This window comes from Cinclus cinclus, chromosome 5 (assembly GCF_963662255.1).
Source record: "Cinclus cinclus chromosome 5, bCinCin1.1, whole genome shotgun sequence".
NCBI classification, from domain to species: domain Eukaryota; kingdom Metazoa; phylum Chordata; class Aves; order Passeriformes; family Cinclidae; genus Cinclus; species Cinclus cinclus.
In genome coordinates, this window is record NC_085050.1 from 39,951,905 (window position 1) to 39,973,228 (window position 21,324).

At 36.3% G+C, this 21,324-nt stretch overlaps 1 protein-coding gene across 3 annotated transcripts in view; it reads left to right on the forward strand.

The window, feature by feature from the left end:
• Window positions 1–21,324, forward strand: part of FSTL5 (follistatin like 5) — a 253,572-nt gene that overhangs the window by 159,152 nt on the left and 73,096 nt on the right. For all 3 annotated transcript variants that reach the window (XM_062493697.1, XM_062493698.1, XM_062493699.1), the window contains exon 6: window positions 5,295–5,461. In XM_062493697.1, coding sequence (XP_062349681.1) covers window positions 5,295–5,461 — 167 coding nt within the window. The remainder of the gene's footprint in view (window positions 1–5,294; window positions 5,462–21,324) is intronic.

Sequence of the window (21,324 nt, forward strand, 5' to 3'; positions counted from 1 at the left end):
CATACTGTTCATTAGTTTAGACTTAGATGAGTTTTGCAGCTGCTTTGAGTAAATACACAGAACTTATGTAAGCAAATGAGAAGGTTCAAATTGAACATTTGTTGATGGTATTAAATTAAACAAGGCAGTCTACAGTTGAATAAGAACTTCCTCCTTTCCTCCCTTTAACAACATAATCAATTATAAAGTGATACACAGACCACAAATGCAATATCTTCTCATACTTTGTTCCTTTAAAACCTTTTATTCGGAGTGATTCTGTGTTTTTTCTTTACTGTCCTAAGAGACAGTAAGGAACAATTTGCCCTCAATAAATTTCATATACTTCAGTGTTTCTCTTCCTAGTAGTTGGACTTGGTATTCTAAGACCACAAATGACTTTTATGATTGTGTACAGTTCCCTACAGGCCATTTGGGCCATCAAAGGAGTTGGAGATTGGATTTTTTTCAAGTATAGGGAAATAACTGAAATAACCCTGCTTCTACTATTTTTCTTTAACTTCTTCAGAAATCTCAAATCCAAGTATAACAGCTCTTTCCCTAAATGTGTTAAATTTAAACCATCAAACCCTTCCATGTTATGCACATTGATCCAATGTACTTAGGATTAAGAAAAGAGAATTGTTGGTCAAAGCACTGTACAGCTGCAACTATCTTTTCTTTCCCCTTAACAGAGCCCTACGGCCCCACCCTGCTTTAAAAGTGCAATGATATAATTTTATCTATTGACTTACAATGAATATTGATAAAACCTACACTAAGAATGACAACCCAAGATGTATGACACTTGAAAACAGCCATGCTTAAAATAAGGTTCCATTATTTGTTTATCTGTATTGCTGTTGGAATATTTTTTCAACGTCAGCTCTGAAAACTCCTTTTTCCCACCTTCATCAGTTTAATTACTACATTTTGGTCAAACTGAGAACGTTTAAGCACTTACATTCTAATCTAATTGATCATAATTTGCAGTATTTCTTGATTCAGTTGATGTCATTTTGCATTTGATTTCATTAAGTTCTGAAGATATTTTTGGAAGATATCACAAATATATTTATATTAGAAAGTACTTAGAAAATTACAATAGAAAAACTATTCATAATATCTTATTTTAACTGAAGGACAGACAAAAGTAGGTTTATATCATAGATTATAGATCAAAAGTGTTTTCCTAATTTTCAGTAAAGCACTTGGGATGTTTACATATTAGAATCTCTTTAGTCAGCTGAAATCGTGGGAGTTATTGATGATAAAATGAATAAGGACTTGGATGAAAGGAAGATTATATACGTTCAATGAAACAAGAAAATACAAGTTTGAGAAGGAGTAATTATTAAAGATCTCCAAAGACCACCTGGGAAGCAAACTTTTTTAAAGATTTGAACTGGATATCCTTAAAACCTGACACAGTAAAAGTGATATGAAAATTAATGTCACAAAGTACAAATTCTTGTACTTGTTTAAGAGTATGAAATTATACTTTAGGCTGAGAAGTAATCTATGGGAAAGAGCAGAGTAGAAGAAAGTTGTGTGGACTTGTCATTTACAGGGCAACTGTGAGGAACCAGATGAGAGATGTGTGAAAATGGCAATTGTATTGTACTGACATATTGACTGAAATCTTTCAGGAGAAGATATGGATTGGTTGATATATTCCACTTAATTAATCCTAAATACTGTGTGAAGTTTTCTTTCATGTGTTTTAAAGAAGGATAAATTCAAGCTGGATCAAATACAGTGATAACTTCAGTAAGAAAAACAAGATGGGAGGAGCCAGAAGAACTTGGCTCAGGACCAGAAAGTAGGATGAAGGGTAGGGGAATTTGCAGAATGGCCAGGGAATTTATCAGTCCCTTTCAGCCATCTCTCAAGTGCAGGAATATCTCATATTTAAATTATTAGTTTTGATTTGGTTTACTTGTTTGGGGTTGGTTGATTGGTTGGTTTTGGTTTTGCTTTGTTGTTTAAAATCTTTGGTCTTTTTGAACCTCTTCAGTAAGTGTTCCTTTTCCCTGGTCAGTGTTAGAGCTCTAAAATGTCTTCCCAATACTTAATATTGTCTGTTTTCACTTCCCAACTATACTTCTAGCTTTTATTTAAATGCTTGGGTTGTTTTGGTTTTGTTGTTGTTTTTTTTTTTGTTTTTGTTTTAATGTCTCCCCTTTATCCGAAAGAGTGTATCCAGTAACTTTTATAACTAAGAATCAGGGATGAGTGGCACATTGATATTGCATGTGGAGGAGTTACAAACTCATTAATATGGTACACCACAGTAGAGGACCTATGCATCTAAAAATAGCAAGCTATAAAATGTAGTCTCTACTGGCTACTTATAATATCACTGCTCTGTAACCAATACCCACATTCACTTTTTTTGTGTGGTGATGGTGTCAGTAAAAAGAAATTTTCTAAACCTTTACTCTGCTATTTCATTTAATGTTAAACAAACAAAATGTGTGTGACTAAACTTAAAACACTTCTTATTGATCTACAAAGGCAACATGGAGGGAAAGCTAGGAGTCATCCTAGTCAGGAATATCTCTTAGTGACACAACTTCAGTATCCGTCCAAAAAAAAATATTTGCTCCCAGAACCACATTTATTTCCTTCAAGGAGGAAAGAAGAGATGGTGAATGCGTCGTTTAATTCCTGGGGCCTAGTTTTTATATTTCCAAAGGAATGTCATAGTGCGTGGGCTCTGAGACAAGTGCTTCTCCGTGCCCCTGACAGAGCACACACCACATCCCTTCCACCCCACCAGTACTTGCCTCTTTCACTGTGGTTGCAGACTGTTAATGGACAGGAATTTTCAGGGAGCTACCTGTCAAAGATTCTGCACCAGCTGCCGCCCTCGAAGCTTAGGGCTTTTTGGGTTGGGTGGTAACTTTTTTTTCCCCCCAGTAAGGAGAAAATATGTGCAATAGTTTTCTCTGAAAAAGTAAGAAAAGCTATAATGTAACTTACATGCCTTTTTTTCCTATTAAGTAATAATATAAATATGCATAATGGTATAATGTATGTAGGTTTTTACATAAATGTTCAGTATTTTACAGGAAAGCAGTGATTCTAGTGCATTTATTAAAATAGGGTTTTTTAATAACTTTAAAAAAATGTGTAACATCAGTGCATTGACTAGTCCCAGCTAATACACTATTTCTTCATTCTTTAAAATTCTGAATTTGGCCTTTTTGTTACAATATAGTCATGAGATAAACGTTGTAAATGGCATATTAACATCAATATTGAATACTGAGAATTTTTTCAGAAATTATTTGGGAGTTTTCTCTGGCAAAATTAGTGTTATCATTCTATATTATTACCATAATTTTCTTAATTTTTATTTATGATAAGGTTATTATTATTATTAAAACCAAGACGGATTTAAAAATTTGAACTCTTGGTGTCAGCAAAATGATAGCCTCTCAGACTGGATTTCAGAATATCATCTTCACCCATGTAGGAAGTGTTAAGCATTATATTTGATAGACTCTTTTCTAGTGTCATCCTCTAATTAAAAATAATAAACATATGTAACAGTGACTGGCCTTGTTTATGTAGGCATCCGTAGTAATACTGAAGTTAATTGAAAAAAAAAACGTTTAAATCTTGTGGATTTTAAATTGCCTGTGTCAGTTTTTTGTGTGAAGGTTAGCAGTTTTCATAGATGGCCCTATAACACCAGCTGATTTCATGATCCCTCCTTCATGCCTTTCCTAAATTGAATAGTGACTTTGAAATATACAGATAGTATACATTTATAAATGAAATATCAGAATACTTATCTTACTTTTGAGATCTTTCATAGTGAGCTCAGTAAAAGAGTAAAATATGTGTACTGTTAGTTGGCTACCAGAAATTCTGAATAATTTAGTAGCCATGCACTTATGTCTCAGTAAGTCTTCAAGACAGCGTCTCTGAAGAACCATCTCCTGTGACACAGAAGCTGAATTGCTTCAGAAAAAGCTGTAGGTTGTAAGAAGTACAGTAAACAGTAGAAGAATCAATTTAATTTAATTGGTATGTTTTGTTTTCCTTAGTGTACGGCATTGTGTCAGTTAATGCATCTAGTTAAAAAAGGTCAGTCTCATTTTGGCATATCTGGTGGGCACTATCACTCATGTTTTGAGTCATAGAGTGCATTCCTTCTGAAAGAGGAAAGTATCAGGGGCACTCGAGCTAAGTAGAAAATTATTCTTTTTAGTCATATTTTTAAAGAATTTACTTTAATTATTGAATGGCTAAGCTTACTTTCATGCTGTTCTAATGCTTACACTTGGGGGGGGAGGGAAGATGCCAGGGGGAAGTGTTAATTAAAAAGTATTGCTTTTATGAGACTGAAATGAACCTATAAAAGATCTTAGCTTCCTTAAAAATTCTTTCCTATAATGAATGAGTTAATGTGTCTCTTATATGAAAGTATTTTCATAATTAAAAGAGAATGGACACATGATGCCATTTGTAGTTTACTTGAAGAAGGAAAGATCAAAAACATAGAGATTTTTTCATGCTTTAGCAGCTGAGTGGAAAAAAAAATTATTTGGATGATATTCAGTTCGTATATAGTTCTTTTGTCTAATATGACAAAATCCTTAGAAAGACAGAATTTTAATAGGTTATGTATAGTAAGGCTCACCATAAGTGAATATCTAACTGTCAGCTGATCAGACTGTAACTTAAGGCAATTACACAAGAGGGAAGAGTAAGCAGCATCATCAGTAACATCAGTTTGGTGTATCACTACTTTTTTATGCAAGAGTCCAAAACAGTTCTGGGACACAGAATTGACATAGCAGTGACATAGAAGTAACATTCTGTTAATATTGGAGCTATTTAGTACATAGATGAAAAGAGAAAGATTCAAGGTCTGGACTTTTATCACATATGTCTGAATTTTTTAAAGATTTTTTTTTTTAACCATGGAATAATGATGACTACCTAATTATCCTGAAAATATAGAGTAAAGATTCTGACTAGTCCACTGTGCCTGCCTAAACTGTCAGATAACTTCCAGTGTCTGACTTTGGATACCCAGTCATGTGTATTACAGTCTTACCTCTGGAATTCACTTTCATGTTAAATGCTGCTTCTTACAGGCTGATACTTGTCAGTCAATTTAATTGAAATGTCACGCTGACCTTTATATGATATACACTGAACTTACTGGAGTTTTTGGAAGTTCTTTTTACTTTTATTCCAGTTAAAATTCTTAAATTACCAGTACAGAAAAAGTTCATGCTAATTAAGCTCATGAAATGGCCTGCTCATTGATCTTACAAACAATACATTTTTTGCAGATGTAGTTCAGCTGAATCTGCCTGAAGATCAAAAAATAAGCACTACTGCAGCAACAGTGGGACAGAGTGCTGTCTTAAGCTGTGCCATCCAGGGAACCCTGAGACCTCCCATCATCTGGAAGAGAAACAATGTCATTCTGAACAGCTTAGATTTGGAAGATATCAGTGTAAGTAAAAGAAAGTTCTATTTAACAGCTTTTTATGAAAACCTCTCATAAATAATAGAAAAGTGATGCATAACAAGCTACATAATCCTGATGCTTCAAAGAAAATAAATTGAAATTATATGTGACAAACTCTGTTTTTATTTATGTGTATTTGAACCCTGGTTAAATATAGAGAAAATATGTTTCAAAGACCAATCATTTAAAAAATAAATATAGCAATAAAAGCACATGAGGGCTAAATTGCAGCCCAAAATACGGTCAGCATTATACCTTCAGGATTGTACAGTCTTCACATATTTAAAATAAAAGAGAAATCTGTGACAGGAATATTTTCATGTATAAACAACTCATAATAATTATCTTCTTTTATAATAGTTCAATAGAAATATATTTTTTCCCAAAATAAATATTTCATAATAAATTACTTGTTTTTGTGCATTTCTCCAAATATTCAGTAGTGTATATGGTACCTCTCAAAGAATGAAAAACAGAATATTATTATAATTTATAACTCTTTTTTTCAAGAAGGCAAGTGTTTGCCACCTAACTTTGCTATGACATAAAAGTACAGAGGAAAATAGAAAACAAGTATTAGCATTACATCCTCTTGCAAGACTAAAAATAGGCTTTCATCTGTATTTTGTATGCTTCTGGGTATGCCTTCTTTGTTTTGGCCATTTTATATTAGAAAAGTTTTAAATGTGGACAAATTGTTACACTGGGAGTTGTGCTGTCTTTCTAGCCCAAGTGAGTCTGAAATCACCCGAACTGTTATGTGTGTAGAATATTGCTACAATCAAACATCTAGTTTGTCTATTTCTATTTCTTTTTTTTTTAATGAGTGTTTTATTTTTAAGGTGGAAATTATTCCCACACATCATCTCTCTTTTATTTCTGATTTCGTTACTTCTGATGGTAAACTGTGCTTCCTCACACCGGTGCTTTGTAAAATAAAGGACAATTTCAAAGCTCAAAAGCTCATCTTGCTTGAGTGATGTTGTTAAGTCCCTTGAGAGGCTTAGGATAAACTTTCAGGGAAAAGGACAGGGGTTGTTGCATGCTGCATGCAGCCAGTCCTAAGGGACTATATCTCCTATTGACAGAGCAGCAGTGGGCATAAAAAAAAAAAAAAGGGGGAGAGAGACAGAGAGGGAGAGAGAGGGAGAGAGAGAGAGAGAGGGAGAGAGAGAGAGAGAGAGAGAGATATTAGAGAACAAAAAGATCAAGAAACAGCAGAGATAAGTGCTGGAAAAGCAAAAGGTACTCCTTGGTGAAGCAGATATCCTGAAAGTCTGCATTGGAGCAGGTTTATCTTGAAGGACTTGACCAACTGCCTGACCAGTCTGGTGACTTTCTATGATCCAGTGGTGGCAATGGTTGACAAGGAAGGACCAACAGATGTCACCTATCTAGACTTCTGCACGGCCGTCAATACAGTTCCATGTAACATCCTTCTGGAAGGATGGATGAATGGATGGATGGATGGATGGATGGATGGATGGATGGATGGATGGATGATGGATGGATGGATGGATGGATGGATGGATGGATGGATGGATGGAGTGGATGGATGGATGGATGGATGGATGGATGGATGATGGATGGATGATGGATGGATGGATGGATGGATGATGGATGGATGATGGATGATGGATGGATGGATGGATGGATGGATGGATGGATGGATGATGGATGGATGGATGGATGGATGGATGGATGGATGGATGGATGATGGATGGATGATGGATGGATGGATGGATGGATGATGGATGGATGATGGATGATGGATGGATGGATGGATGGAGTGGATGGATGGATGGATGGATGGATGGATGGATGATGGATGGATGGATGGATGGATGGATGGATGGATGGATGGATGGATGATGGATGGATTGGATGGATGGATGGATGGATGGATTGGATGGATGGATGGATGGATGGATGGATGGATGGATGGATGGATGGATGGATGATGGATGGATTGGATGGATGGATGGATGGATGGATGGATGGATGGATGGATAGATGGATGGATTGGATGGATGGATGGATGGATGGATGGATGGATGGATGGATGGATGGATGGATGATGGATGGATTGGATGGATGGATGGATGGATGGATTGGATGGATGGATGGATGGATGGATGGATGGATGGATGGATGGATGGATTGGATGGATGGATGGATGGATGGATGGATGGATGGATGGATGGATGATGGATGGATGGATGGATGGATGGATGGATGGATGGATGGATGATGGATGGATTGGATGGATGGATGGATGGATGGATGGATGGATTGGATGGATGGATGGATGGATGGATTGGATGGATGGATGGATGGATGGATGGATGGATGATGGATGGATGGATGGATGGATGATGGATGGATTGGATGGATGGATGGATGGATGGATGGATTGGATGGATGGATTGGATGGATGGATGGATGGATGGATGGATGGATGATGGATGGATGGATTGGATGGATGGATGGATGGATGGATGGGTGGATGATGGATGGATGGATGGATGGATGGATGGATGGATGGATTGGATGGATGGATGGATGGATGGATTGGATGGATGGATGGATGGATGGATGGATGGATGGATGGATGGATGGATGATGGATGGATTGGATGGATGGATGGATGGATGGATGGATGGATGGATGGATGGATGATGGATGGATTGGATGGATGGATGGATGGATGGATGGATGGATTGGATGGATGGATGGATGGATGGATTGGATGGATGGATGGATGGATGGATGGATGGATGGATGATGGATGGATGGATGGATGGATGGATGGATGATGGATGGATTGGATGGATGGATGGATGGATGGATGGATGGATGATGGATGGATGGATGGATTGGATGGATGGATGGATGGATGGATGGATGGATGGATGATGGATGGATTGGATGGATGGATGGATGGATGGATTGGATGGATGGATGGATGGATGGATGGATGGATGGATGGATGGATGGATTGGATGGATGGATGGATGGATGGATGGATGGATTGGATGGATTGGATGGATGGATGGATGGATGGATGGATGGATGATGGATGGATGGATGGATGGATGGATGGATGGATGGATGGATTGGATGGATTGGATGGATGGATGGATGGATGGATGGATGGATGGATGGATGGATGGAGCAAGCCAGAGGTTATGGTCAACAACTCTGTGTAATAGTGTCAAAGTTAGAGGACAATGAACAGAGGTGTCCCTCAGGGTTCTGCCTTTGGACTAGTGCTCTTCAACATCTCTACCACTGACACAGATAGTGGATCAAAGTTTGCACATGACATGAAACTGAGTGGTGCATTTGACACATCTGAAAGATAGGATGCCACCCAGGGGGACCTGGACAAATCTGAGAAGTGGATCCACAGGAGCCTCATTGTTCATAAGCAAAAATTGTCTTATAGTTTAGTAACTTAACAGTTTAGTTACAATTCAAATACAGAAAGAGAAGGTCAGATTCAATATCCACAAAGTGAGGCACTAAAATTAATAGAGCTCATATATATATATATATATATATATATATATATATATATATATATATGTATGTATATGTGGGATATTAATCTGTCTTTCCAGACAAATTAAAATAGGAAGGAAGAAAGAATTAATAGTGTCTGGATTAAAAGAAGAAACAACAAAAGAATGGAGAGAAAGACAGTGGGTTAGAGTCTTCCCCAGACCTTCTTTTCTACAAAATTTATTTTACTTTTTGCTGTTTTCACAGATTTGATCACTCTCTTTTTATTTCTAGATTCTATATTCCTTGTATAATATAAGATGTCCCCACTGTACTCTAAGTTTTACTATGGCTATGTTATCAACTATATAATGATGTTTGCCTAATTCTGGGAATTCTTAATTTACTCAGTTATACAAGAACCACCCCTGTGCATCTCTAGACTAATAATGTTGTGTAAAGATGTCTCAGTTTGAAAGACAGGTGTCTGCTAGGGAAAGCAGGTTCTTCCTTTGAAATGGAGAATGTACACCCCCAATCTCTGAATTATTGTAATTTTGAAATTAAGGTGCTCTCAGGCAAAGGTACGGGGATAGAATAACAGTTCTTTACTAGTATGTACAACAAGACAAACAAAACAACAACTATGGAGTTAATGACAAACAGAACCAGGAACCCAGTGCCGGTTCCTCTCGGCCGCAGGCACTTTCCCTTTGGTGCAGTTCCCGTCACAGCCGGCAGGGAGCGCTGGCGGCTCCCGGTGCACGGGGCCGGTGCAATGATCCCCCCGGGGCTGCAGGGGGCGCTGTGCTGAGAGCTCGGGGAGCACGCGGTAATGGCGGCTGGGTCTGGGATGGGAAGGGATGGAAAAGAGAGGGTTTGCTTCATGAACCCTGGGGCAGTGTCGGTGCCGGTGCTCCAGCAGGACTCTCGGAAACAGCAAGCTGAAATGGCAGGGCAGGGGTGCGGGGTCTAGCAGCAGAAGAGGCAGCTCCCGGCTGGGCTATGGCGGTGGTAGTTAGTGGTGACCGTCCTCATCCGAAGCCACGAGCGAGAGCAGCTGCCCCCGCTCTCCTGCTTCTAATGTCGGGGTGTCTCTGTTCCTCGAGAGAAACTCCCAAAAATCAGGAGTTCCCCCTGCCCAAGAAACCAGCCATCAGTACTTCTGTAGCACCTCAATGGGAAAAATTCCACAGGCAGCAAGGAAAAGAAAGCCCAACTCCCAGCACAAGAGCAGTACATTTTCTGAAAATGACAAGGCAAGCACTGACCTGGGAAGACAGAGATAGTTGGGGTTTGGAGGTTTCACAGTAAAATGGATCAAAGATCATCGTAACTGAAGGAACATGCATAACGTGTAGGAAACCAATCAGACTAAGCAGTAGGGACAATGTGATTTTGTAAATGAGAGAAAGTGCTCATGCTTAGACATTAAGGTTTTGCATTATCCAATTCTCAACACAAATTAAGCTATTTGTTTTGAGGAGGGACATACTCAGAACAATATAATGTCCTAGTATTTTGTCAAATGGAAAAATGCAACAAGAAGGAAAGGAATCAAGGTGTAAACTGAAATTAAAAGTTCAATTTATATATATATATTTTCTTTTAAATATTCTACTCCTCTACTGAACGTGTACAAGAAGTATCTCTAAAGCTGTCAAATGTGGAGTGTCTAAAAATGAGTCTTGATAGTGACTAATGTCTTGTGTATTCTAAGACATTTAAAAAAAATCTTAAAATACAGTTTGACTTTCAAAGGATATAATAGAAATTTGTATTTAAATAGCATATTTTAAAATGTTCTCTGAAGTGAGTGTTATCCAGTTGATAATTTTAAAAGTCCTTAGCACTTACTCCTCAACTCTTCTTATGGTACTTAGGACTACTATTTGTAGAAGTACTGCATCTTGCTACTAATCCTTTCTTACTAAAACTGATGGGTGGGAGGGATAATTAGCATCCATCTGAGAGAAATTATGAAAAATTATATGCCTATGCAAATTTTGCATAAATTGTAATTTAACTGTGCTGTGACTCACTAAAGAACTGGTATCACAGGGGTTTTTTGATATTATTTCAGTACACATATAGAAAGGCTTTTTTTTCCTTACTGTTATCCTGTGTCTTAAATTTAGTCTTTCCCTTTCCACTTTTCTCTTGTTTTTATCTAACCTACTTTTCATTAGAGATAGCAATTCCCATGTATGAAAAATAGCAGATGTATTTTCCACATGCAATACATATTACTGTTTAGTGTTAATTCATTCACTTTTTAAAGTTTTGGTAACTTACTTTACATTTTTGTTTTTCTGATGTTTCATTCCAGCTTTGCCTTCAGGTTCTTTCCTATGTATGTGAGCAGTCATAAGATCTTGGCCCTTTTTCTTACATTCATTGAAGATCTACTGAGATGGTTTGTCCACATGTGAAGTTTAACAGTAACTTTTCAAAATAATATAGTTCAACTTTTTTTTTTTTTTCTTTTGGTAAAATCTCATAATATCTTTCTTTAGGCTGCCTTCATGGAAAGCACATAATATTTCCATTTGGGGATTTTTGAAGTTATGCATAGGTTACCTTTTTCTCAAAACTTCTTATTTGTTTATCTTGCTAAAATTAATTTGCACATTAAAACTGGCCTTTTTTGTGGCAGTCGCCATTTTCTTCTTGACAATATTTGCCCTTAGCCCACCAAGAAAAAACACAACCAAAAAGACTGTAATGGAGAATGCTAATAAAAGGTAACATTCTCTAAAGAACATGTTAGCTTCCATTCTGTAGAGTTCTGATCAGAAACTGATGACAGACAGGTTTCCAGATTGTCCAAAACACTAAGCACCTTTCCTAGAAAGGACTCCAGACATCTGACCTGTTCTTTTTCTTCCAGCTTCTCATTTTGTGTTCCCTCTTTATTATTCTTGAGAAAAATCTCAGGAGAACCTCATGAATTATTCCTTTCTACATTGTTTTCTCCCATGGGATAGTATGGACCTGCATACAAACCTCTCTTTATGCATTGTTGAATTGTTCATAATACAGCACAGTTATGACTTTAATACAATAGTTAAAAATATGATGCCCTGTCTGAAAAAACTGTGTGTGTGTGTGTGTGTGTGTGTGTGTGTGTTTGTACTTCTGACAGAATCCCAGGTGAACCATATATGTCAGGGCAATATTCTTCAATCTTTCCCCCAAATCACATAAAATAACACTTAAAAGTAACATATTTTTAATTTAGGATATAAACTAAAGGACTTAAATTTAAAGAAAGCAAAAATTAATAGTCAAAACAGAACAGTGTCCTGGCTCTGGCTAGACATGTTAATTTTTTGCAGTAGCCAGGAGGGAGCATGTCTGGGACCCAGACAGTATTCTACCACCTCACATCATTTTTTGGGGATGGGGGAAGGGCTCCTTTCCACATGGAGTAGCATAGCAAAGGGAGCAGTCAGGTGTTTTGGGGGGTTTGTATGGGAGCAGGTGAGCTGAGCAATCATGTATGAATCATTCACTTTTCTTCTCGTATAATCTGTCATTACTATTGTTGCTGGTACTGTTTGTTGTCTTGTATCACTGCTATTTAGATTGTTCTTACCTCAATCCGTGATCTTTCCCTCTTGTTCCTCCAGTTCTCTTCTGCAGCCTGCTGCACCAGGGGGAGGGGTGGGGGTGGCAGGGGGCATGATCGAACTCCACGTGGTTTGGCAAGTTACAGTAGGAACATTGCATTAGGGAAAACCAATCCTAAACCATGAGAAAAAGATACTCAAAGTTCACGTACATTTCTTTATTCTCAGATGTCCTAAAAGAGGAGACGCCTGCTTGCAGTCAGTGCACTGACTTTCAGATTTGCTGCAAGCTCTGCATGCTCTTGTTTCATTCCTGAGGAGGTTTTCCTACTCCCTGAAGAGTTGCCATGGGCCATTTATTGCTTATGTGAGGGAAAATGTAGAGGTCCTATGACATGAAGGGAGCCCCAGAAATTACTTCCCTCTGGAGGTGATACTCCTAACCTCATCCTTTTTGGAAGACAGTAACTCATATTCCAGCAATGAACAAATACAGTTCAAAAAAAGCTGTCAGTTTTATTCAATACAAAATCTGGATCCTGAACAGTTTATTTTGAACTTTAATTAGTAAATTGCAGTGCAGCAATTTCAGTGTGTGATCTTCTATGTGGTATTTTGTGTGTTGCAACCAAGATATATATCTGAAGTTGTATATGTATAACTACATTGTATAAGAGGTTCACTTTAAGCCTAGTTGAAGGTTTTCCTTGTACATTATGCTTATGACACCTCTTAAACCTGTTACATCTCTCTATTTTCTACTGATTTTTCTGATGAGGTGGTTTGATTTGACTAACAATGACTCATCAAAGTCAGCAAGTTTCTGTTTTTATCTATATTGAATTGCCCTTTATCTGTTACACAGTTTTTAAGTAGGACCTTTTCTTTTGTATTTCATTAGTTGAATACCAGTTTTGTTTTGTTCTTTCCTACTCCACTTATTATGATATGATTGTTGAGAGATGCCTCTGCCTGAATTAAGGTGCAAATGAGAACATATGCCAAAATCAGTAGTATGGATTTTATTTAACAGTAAATGTGAGGTACAGAGATAGAAAGAAATAGGAAGGAGCAGGGGGGGAGTGAAGGAGAGAGATCAAGAAGAAAATAATCACCACAGTGTGGATCCAGAGTCGTCCCAGTGGTCTTTCTTCACCCTGGTCTTCTTGGTGGTGGGGGTCCCAGAATCATTCTGGAGGTGCCTCTTTGACATAGTCCAATTTGTGGGTATCTATGGGTGGTCACAGATGTTTCCATAACTTAGGGTGGCATGTGTATAAGCAGCTGTTTTCTTTCCCACTGTTTGCCATAGTGGCAATTTTTGTCTGGATACATTTACCAGGATGTGTTAACCAAACTTTAGCTCCTCTAGGCCTGGAATAAGCACCTTCCTGTTGCAAATTCCTGTGTTCTGTGCTTATTGCAAGTTCACACGGTGGTGGCCTTGATAACGTTTGAGGCAATTGTGGTCTTTAAGTCTCTTACAGCTCCCTGTGGCTCAAACAGTGTCTTCCTGGGACCTTTTTTTCATTTCACAGGTTGTTCATGGGGGTGATGTGTCTGTAGAAAAGTCAGAGGAGAAAAGACAAAAACAGCAGGAAAATGACAAAAGCGATTATACAGCATACAGTAGCTATCCCAACCATTACAAATGTAACTCCAGTTGCAATTATCAACCCAATTTCCATTGTAGCCATTGCACCCCCCCTACAAATCACAAGGATTAGAACATGGACATCAGCCAGGAAGCTAGCCTTGGGTTTGGAGTGATTTGAAAAGCTCTGATGACGTTTTTCATTTTGGCTTAGCTTCAATTGATGATGTTGCATTGTGAATGGTAATACAACACTCAGTTTCAGTAAGATTTTACATTCCACATATCCCTTGTTCCTTTCATAATAACATAGCTAATGCCAACTGATTTTGTAAAGCCATTTTTGACACTAGTTCATCTCTAGGAATGTATACTTGGCTCAATTACTTGAGGCTGTGTACCTGCCATGTGATATTTTCCAAGGCCCATTGGTATTGTGCAATAACTATAGAAGGTAGAAAAAATATTTTAAATCCCAAAGCTATATTTTTCCCCACTGTAGAATAATCACATCTATTACTGATCAATTCCCATCTTTTTTCAGGAGAATTTATTTCCCACCATGTCTTTCCCAATAATGAATAATGAAAGATTGATTTGGGCAAAGGGTTGTGAATACTATCCTGCACCTTTGACCAGCATGCTCAGTTAGGAACATCACAAAGCTAATCCAGGTGGTGCAGGATAACTGCACATCCAGGTGTCTATGAGGTGCATTTGGGCCTTGAATTTAGGAGTAACTCGTTTTTTTTCAGGCACCAGAACTTTTATCATGCATTTTTTTCCACTCTTGCCCATCTTCCCTGTATTTTAAAATTAGTGGAAAGCTGTCTTATATTTTGTGTGACAAGATGACTTATTTTTTAAGCATCATTTCTTCCCTCCCATAGTATCTTCCTTAAGCTTTTCTTTCTGTTCAAATTCACTGTTTTCTCTGTTCTTTTCTGTGTATCTATATAAAGATGCAGGTTATGTCTGCATTCAGTGTTGCTGCTACTAACAAATTCATTTTGTCCTTTTAATTTCTGACTAGTTCATAAAAAAATTGCAGTTTGATTTTTGTGTACAGTTATAGACTTACTCTTTTCACTTCTGCTGTACACATCCCTCACCTGGGTGAAAAACAGCATCATTTCTGAATAATTTTATTACTAGTTACATATTTATTTCTCCAACTTTCCCAGGTCATTTTGCAGTAGTTTTGCTTCCTAGTAGACTTAATGCTTTTCACAGCTTTCAGAATTATATGAAAGGGTTTTATAGTTCACAAAAAGAATACTGAGCTTTTCAGGTTATTATTTTAGAAAAGAAGTCTTGAAAGAGCAACCCAGACAACACTGCAGCTAGCAGTAAAGGTCATTCCTTCTTAAGAGCATGAGAAAGATGCTTTGTTAATAATGTGGCCTCCTGCAGCTCACAGTCCTGACTTTCCAGTCATTGCTACAGTACATTAAATAGGAAGGCCATATCACCAGCAATAAAAACACTTTGATATCCAGGAGTCAGTTTCATTGAACAGAGAGGCACAATTGCTTAAATGCGAAAATAAAAAGAGAAACCCTCTCCAGCCCACTATCACAAGCAGCCCAGGAGATACAATTAGGATAGGTAGGATGTAATTACCTATTGGGAGCGTGGCTCAGCTGGCATTTATATATTTTCAAAAAAATAATAATTTTAAAGAAATACTGCAGAAGTGTACAAAGGCATTTACTTAGTACTGACTCAGGAAGAAAATTGCTACCCACCTGAAAAATAATTGGTACCACTACTTTCAAAAGTGAACATGAAGCAAATTGTTTATCTAGACCAAGTCTAATCAGTTTGTGATCTCTGACTGGATAACAACAGAAGAGGATATATCTGCCATCATTTTCAAATGATGATATTTAAGATTTCTCTGAATCAAACTGGTGAGTAATCTGTCTACTCATATACCTGACACTATATATCCATTCATATCTAAAGTTAATTAGTTCTGCTTAAGCTCAGACTGATTTCTCTCTCACCTATTAATATTATCACCTTCATGTGTATTCTTCCTTCCTTTCTTTTTCATTTTCTGTTTGGGTATATACAGGACCCTTTTTAGCCATGGCAGAGTGATACATTGATATGTTCAACAGAAGAGATAAAATAAACTATTTCCTAGTTTAGTATGATTTAGTACAAAGATCTATCAATTACGTTTGTCTGATTCTCCTTTCATGTATGCCTGGCTTAAAACTACAGCCAGAAGTAGGGAAGTTGAAACAGTGCTTCTAAATAATGTCTAATTTGGTTTGGTATAAAAAACTTTCCTTTAGTAGGGAAAATTCAGGTCAGTTTACAGAGGATCACTGCATCTGCACTCTTTATTAATTATACTTTCATGGGTAAAGTGAGATAGAAGTGACTGGGTGTTTTGGCAGTTACTCAAAAGTACATGCTAAATATGTTTTGGTTTTGCTGATGAACATTTTTCTTGTAGAACTTTCAAAGGGAAATATAGTAATGTTTTCAAATGATATTTGCATATAGATACTTAATTGAAGTCTTGAAGAGGAAAAATAATTTTTTTTACATAGAAAATAAATTTCAGAGTACCTTAAAATAAAACAGTCTTATCACTCTTATCTGAAGTATGCTTTCTTGTCTGGTTTAAAAGCAGATTTCTGTGTCCATTTTTTAAAGCATTTTGTTTCAAATACTTCTGTAACTTAGGTGGGAGGAGGCTATGTCTTCCTTTATAGCATTTGTGCTCCTTCTAGGCAAGTCTGTCTCTACAGACCTGTTTGTGTTAATGAGAAATAAAATGGAATTGCCATACTCTGGCACAGTAAAATACCAATAACTTTTGTCTGCAAGATGCTTAGAATTTTGTGCAGCAATTTGGCAAGTGTGATGAATTCTATGAAGTTCCTACTATTGTAACCTCTAGTTAATGAAAGATGACTGAAATCCTGGTTTGCCTTCACGTTTTTAACATGGTATACACTAGTTTTAACATCAGACAGGAAATTCATTCATGAAAAAGGTTTTAAAGTTGAACCTGTGATTATTGAACAATTAAGATGTCAAAACGAAGGCAGGGAAGAAAAAGCTGCCTTTTCTCACACCCCTCTGTATTAATAGAGATTTTATTTCTGACATGGATTATATGATTAGTCGGAAACAGGTAATGACAGTTATAATTGTAACAAAATATAAGTGAAACCAAGGGTTATCCAGAGGGGGAAAAAAAACACTTTTGTACATTTCAGTCTTCCAAAGTAAGACTGTACTGCATATAAGAAAAAGATCATATTATGGTATTTCAGTAGTGCAGTTTTATATGGTGACAGTAGCATAGGATCTTTCTAATGAATAGTGCTGTCTCATTGTTTAAAATAAAAGGAAAGAACAAGGGTGAAAAAAGGAAATAAAGTATGTATAGCTTCATATTTTTTAAAGGACTTGCACTTCTAAAAAAATTTCGGGCCCATTACAGAAAACAGTATTAGAAAAGCAAAAATTAATTACGGGAGAAAAATAATGGTGTACTAAAAAGTAAAATTGTTTTGGTACATCTTGTAGAATCTTGAATTGTGTTAGCAGAGTTAGCTATTGTTGCAGCAGAGGAAAACTGCTTATTGTGACTGGCAGAGCAGTAGTAGAATTGAAGTAGTGGATGTTTCACAGAGGAGGGAACCTGTTAATTTACAGAGAGCACAGGAATGTGGTCATGACTCAGTGTGATAATCTCATTTGCATATAAATTTTTATATAAGCATTTCATTTAAATGGAGTTTGTGATCTTATTTTTAAACTGTGAAATTGAAAGTACTTGCGTTCAATTTTTTTTAGAACTATTGTAAGACATGGGGAACGCATGTACCTCAATTAGGTATTTTGCTTTTAAATAACACACAGTTTACCTGCAAGTAACAGGATTAAGTAAACTTTTTATGTATAACAAATATGAGTATTTAACATTTTAGCAAAGTGTCTAAATATCAGCAAGATTTATCTAATAGTTTCCAGAAAATATTTATTATGACTATTCACACTCCCTTTTAAAATGGGGAATTTCCAGCCTCATTTTATGACTTGAACACAGTCTAGATGTAACAGATATGTAATAGAAAGAAGAACCAGAAGTATCTTATTAATAATAATGTTTAGAAAGTAATGAAATTTTTCTAGTCCAGTATTATGCTATTGTCTTTGTGTATGAACAACCATCAAAATATGTGATATCTGTAGGTTTATCATATCATCTTGGCCTCATTTAAAAGAATGGAAGTCATACTTGGTACAGCTCTAGAAAATATGTTTGTCAGTGCCACTATATGCTGAAAAATTTTATTACTGTTTGAGCACTGTAATTTTTCTTCTTTTATACCAAGATGTTCTTCCAATGGCTTACAGTTAACCTGACCAGAAACCAGAACCAGATGGTACAAAGATGATACAAAATAGTACCACAATTCATTTCTGTAGAGATGGAAAACAAACAGAAAACCTAACTCCAAAGCAAAACCCAAATAACTTTTCCTGCACAAATAGTTTCTGTGTTTACCGTAAAAGGTTGCTGTCAATGACCTTGAAGTCACTTTTCTTTCATTGATATCAAGGAATCAATCTTGCCAGTTAAGATTTCTTGTGATAAAGAATTAGACTGATGGGCATGGATTGTTTTATAAGTAAGGGGTTTGAGCAAAGGCAGTGTGTGTGTGTGATGCTTGGATAACCAAGATTAGTATTAAATGTAAATTGTATCAGCTTTTCATATTTTATTGGTGTAAATTCAGCATCTATTTGTAGTACTCCTGTTCATACTCAGTGCTTAGTTCAAGTGACTGGAATTTGCTGTTCATTAAAAAGCTCTAAGAAGAATATTTCAGAATTATTGAGTGTGTCAGTCTTGGCTAAACCCTTAAGTGAAGCTGCTGTGCTGGCATTCAAACTGCCAATATCTTGATTTTATATGAAAAGAGAAAAAGATAGGCAAGGGATGGATGTCATTCACTTTGTTGTATGTAATCAGGTGTATAGTTGCAAAAAACTGTTTTGTATAGGAATTGCATCCAAAATCTTTCTAAGCATGTATGTGCTCATTTCTTATATATTACATACTTGATGACAAACAGACAAGTGGGATTGTATTAATAATCCATGTAATGTGTGACTGGCCCTGTTTTCTTTCTACTGTTGTCTTTAGATCATATATGAATGCTGCATTTAAAACGAGAGATCAACTTGAGAAAAAATATGTGGGTTAGAATATGCTTTTATTTCTCCCTTGTAAGCTAAGAATGGGCCAAAATGAATAATTTTGATTTTTTAATCACTTCAAGGTACTAGGTTTATCTTTTTATTTTTCCTTGCCACTCCTCCCGATATATCCTCTTCCGCTTCTAGGTAGTAGGGGATTCCCAACCAATCTCTGTATTTTTTGGTTTAGGTAGTTCTTTGTACAAGATATTTGAAAGTTGTTTGAGAACATATTTTGTTGTCTGTTTATTGGTTTATCACATGTACATGAAGTTTATGTAAATTTATCCCACAGGGCTTTTGTAGATTGCATAAATCTTGAAGACACTCCACTGGATAATTCATAAATACATGGGATGGACTAGATAATAATTGGATGAAACTTTGAGTAATACAAAAATTTAAGGGTTGTTTGTTGTCTCTTTTTTTGGTAGATTCTCTTGAGTTTGTAAAGAAACTTCTGGAGAAATTTGGAAATTTGTTTCTATGGAATAAAATGAGTTACTTTATTTTAAGATGAGTGCAGTTCAGGAACCAAAGACACTAATTATTTTCAATATAAGAAAAGGTGTTTAGACTCATGCAACTAAAACTGAAATCCAGTGTTTTATGCAGTAGGAAGGTCAAAAACTCCCAATAAACTTCATAAATGTATAACTAAATAGTTTGTAATATAAATATTTGAAAACAGAATAAACCTTAGCACAGTGTGATATTTTTAGAATCAGAAAATATAGGGAATACTCAGTGATTTCTTTGCACTCTTTCTACAAATAAAATGCCTTTAAAGAAGGAAAGTAGAAACGGGGATGTGCTTGCTAGAAACTCATTCCACAAATCTGACTCTAAACTGAGTCACCTTAGAGGGTAAATTACATCAGTACCACTGCTTCTCTGGGCCCTCCTAACACTTAGATACACTTTGGAGTATGATCCAAGGAAACCACATAGTGCAAAGCTAGTATCTCCTTGCAGAATGAGCTTGGAGTGTAATAATAAATGCATCTACAATTAAAGCTGATTAAAAAAAAATGCAAAGCAAACCAGTTTCGGGAAACAATAATAAACTGTGGTAATTGGGTAATTATTATAAATTCATCTCCTTGGTTGTGAGTTTAATTTGAAAAATATATGACAAATTAATGTCAAATAGATTTATCTGATTAAATCTGATTATATTACAATTTTTGTTAGAAAGGACTAAAAGTTAAATGGTATGAGTCAATCTCATTCTGAAGATCTCTATGTAATATGAAGCCATAAAAAAGACAGCTGTATCAGACCATGCTGAATTTTCCATTTAAAATATACTGCATCTACTCAGATGAAGATTTTGAATGTCTAAATAAATTAGCAGTCCTTATTGCCGATTCATCACAAGATAGCATAAAATTACAGGGTTTTTGGGGAAGTAAAAGGTTAGTGATGTTTTATGGCTAGCCTCAAGAGCTCTAGTATTTTGGCAAATCTCTCACTTATGTCTGCCATAAACAAGAAAAAAATTCCAAATTCTCTATACATCTACATATCAAATGAAATCATTATTCTTACTGGTGATCTAGCACTGAGGTGTTTTATGTCACTTTTCTGTGTCACCTCTCTTCAGGTTCTTGGGAGGTTTGAACATTACTGGATTTCAAAACAGCAAAACCAATTTTTAATCAACTGACATTTTTTGAAAAGCACAAAGCAGTTGCATGTTTTCTGTAGAATAATGGATATTACCATATATTAGCTGTTACTATTTTCTCATGAAGTGAAATTGCAATCCTTACTGTATCCCAGAGAACAAAGGTAAAACCATACATATGTAATTAATTATTTAAACAGGTACAGTGTTGTTATATTCATTTATAGTCTTAGAAACAGTCTTTTTTTTCAGATTTCCTGAATACAGCCAAATCCTGCTCAATTCAACTACCAGCCTGGGCTCATGCATTGCA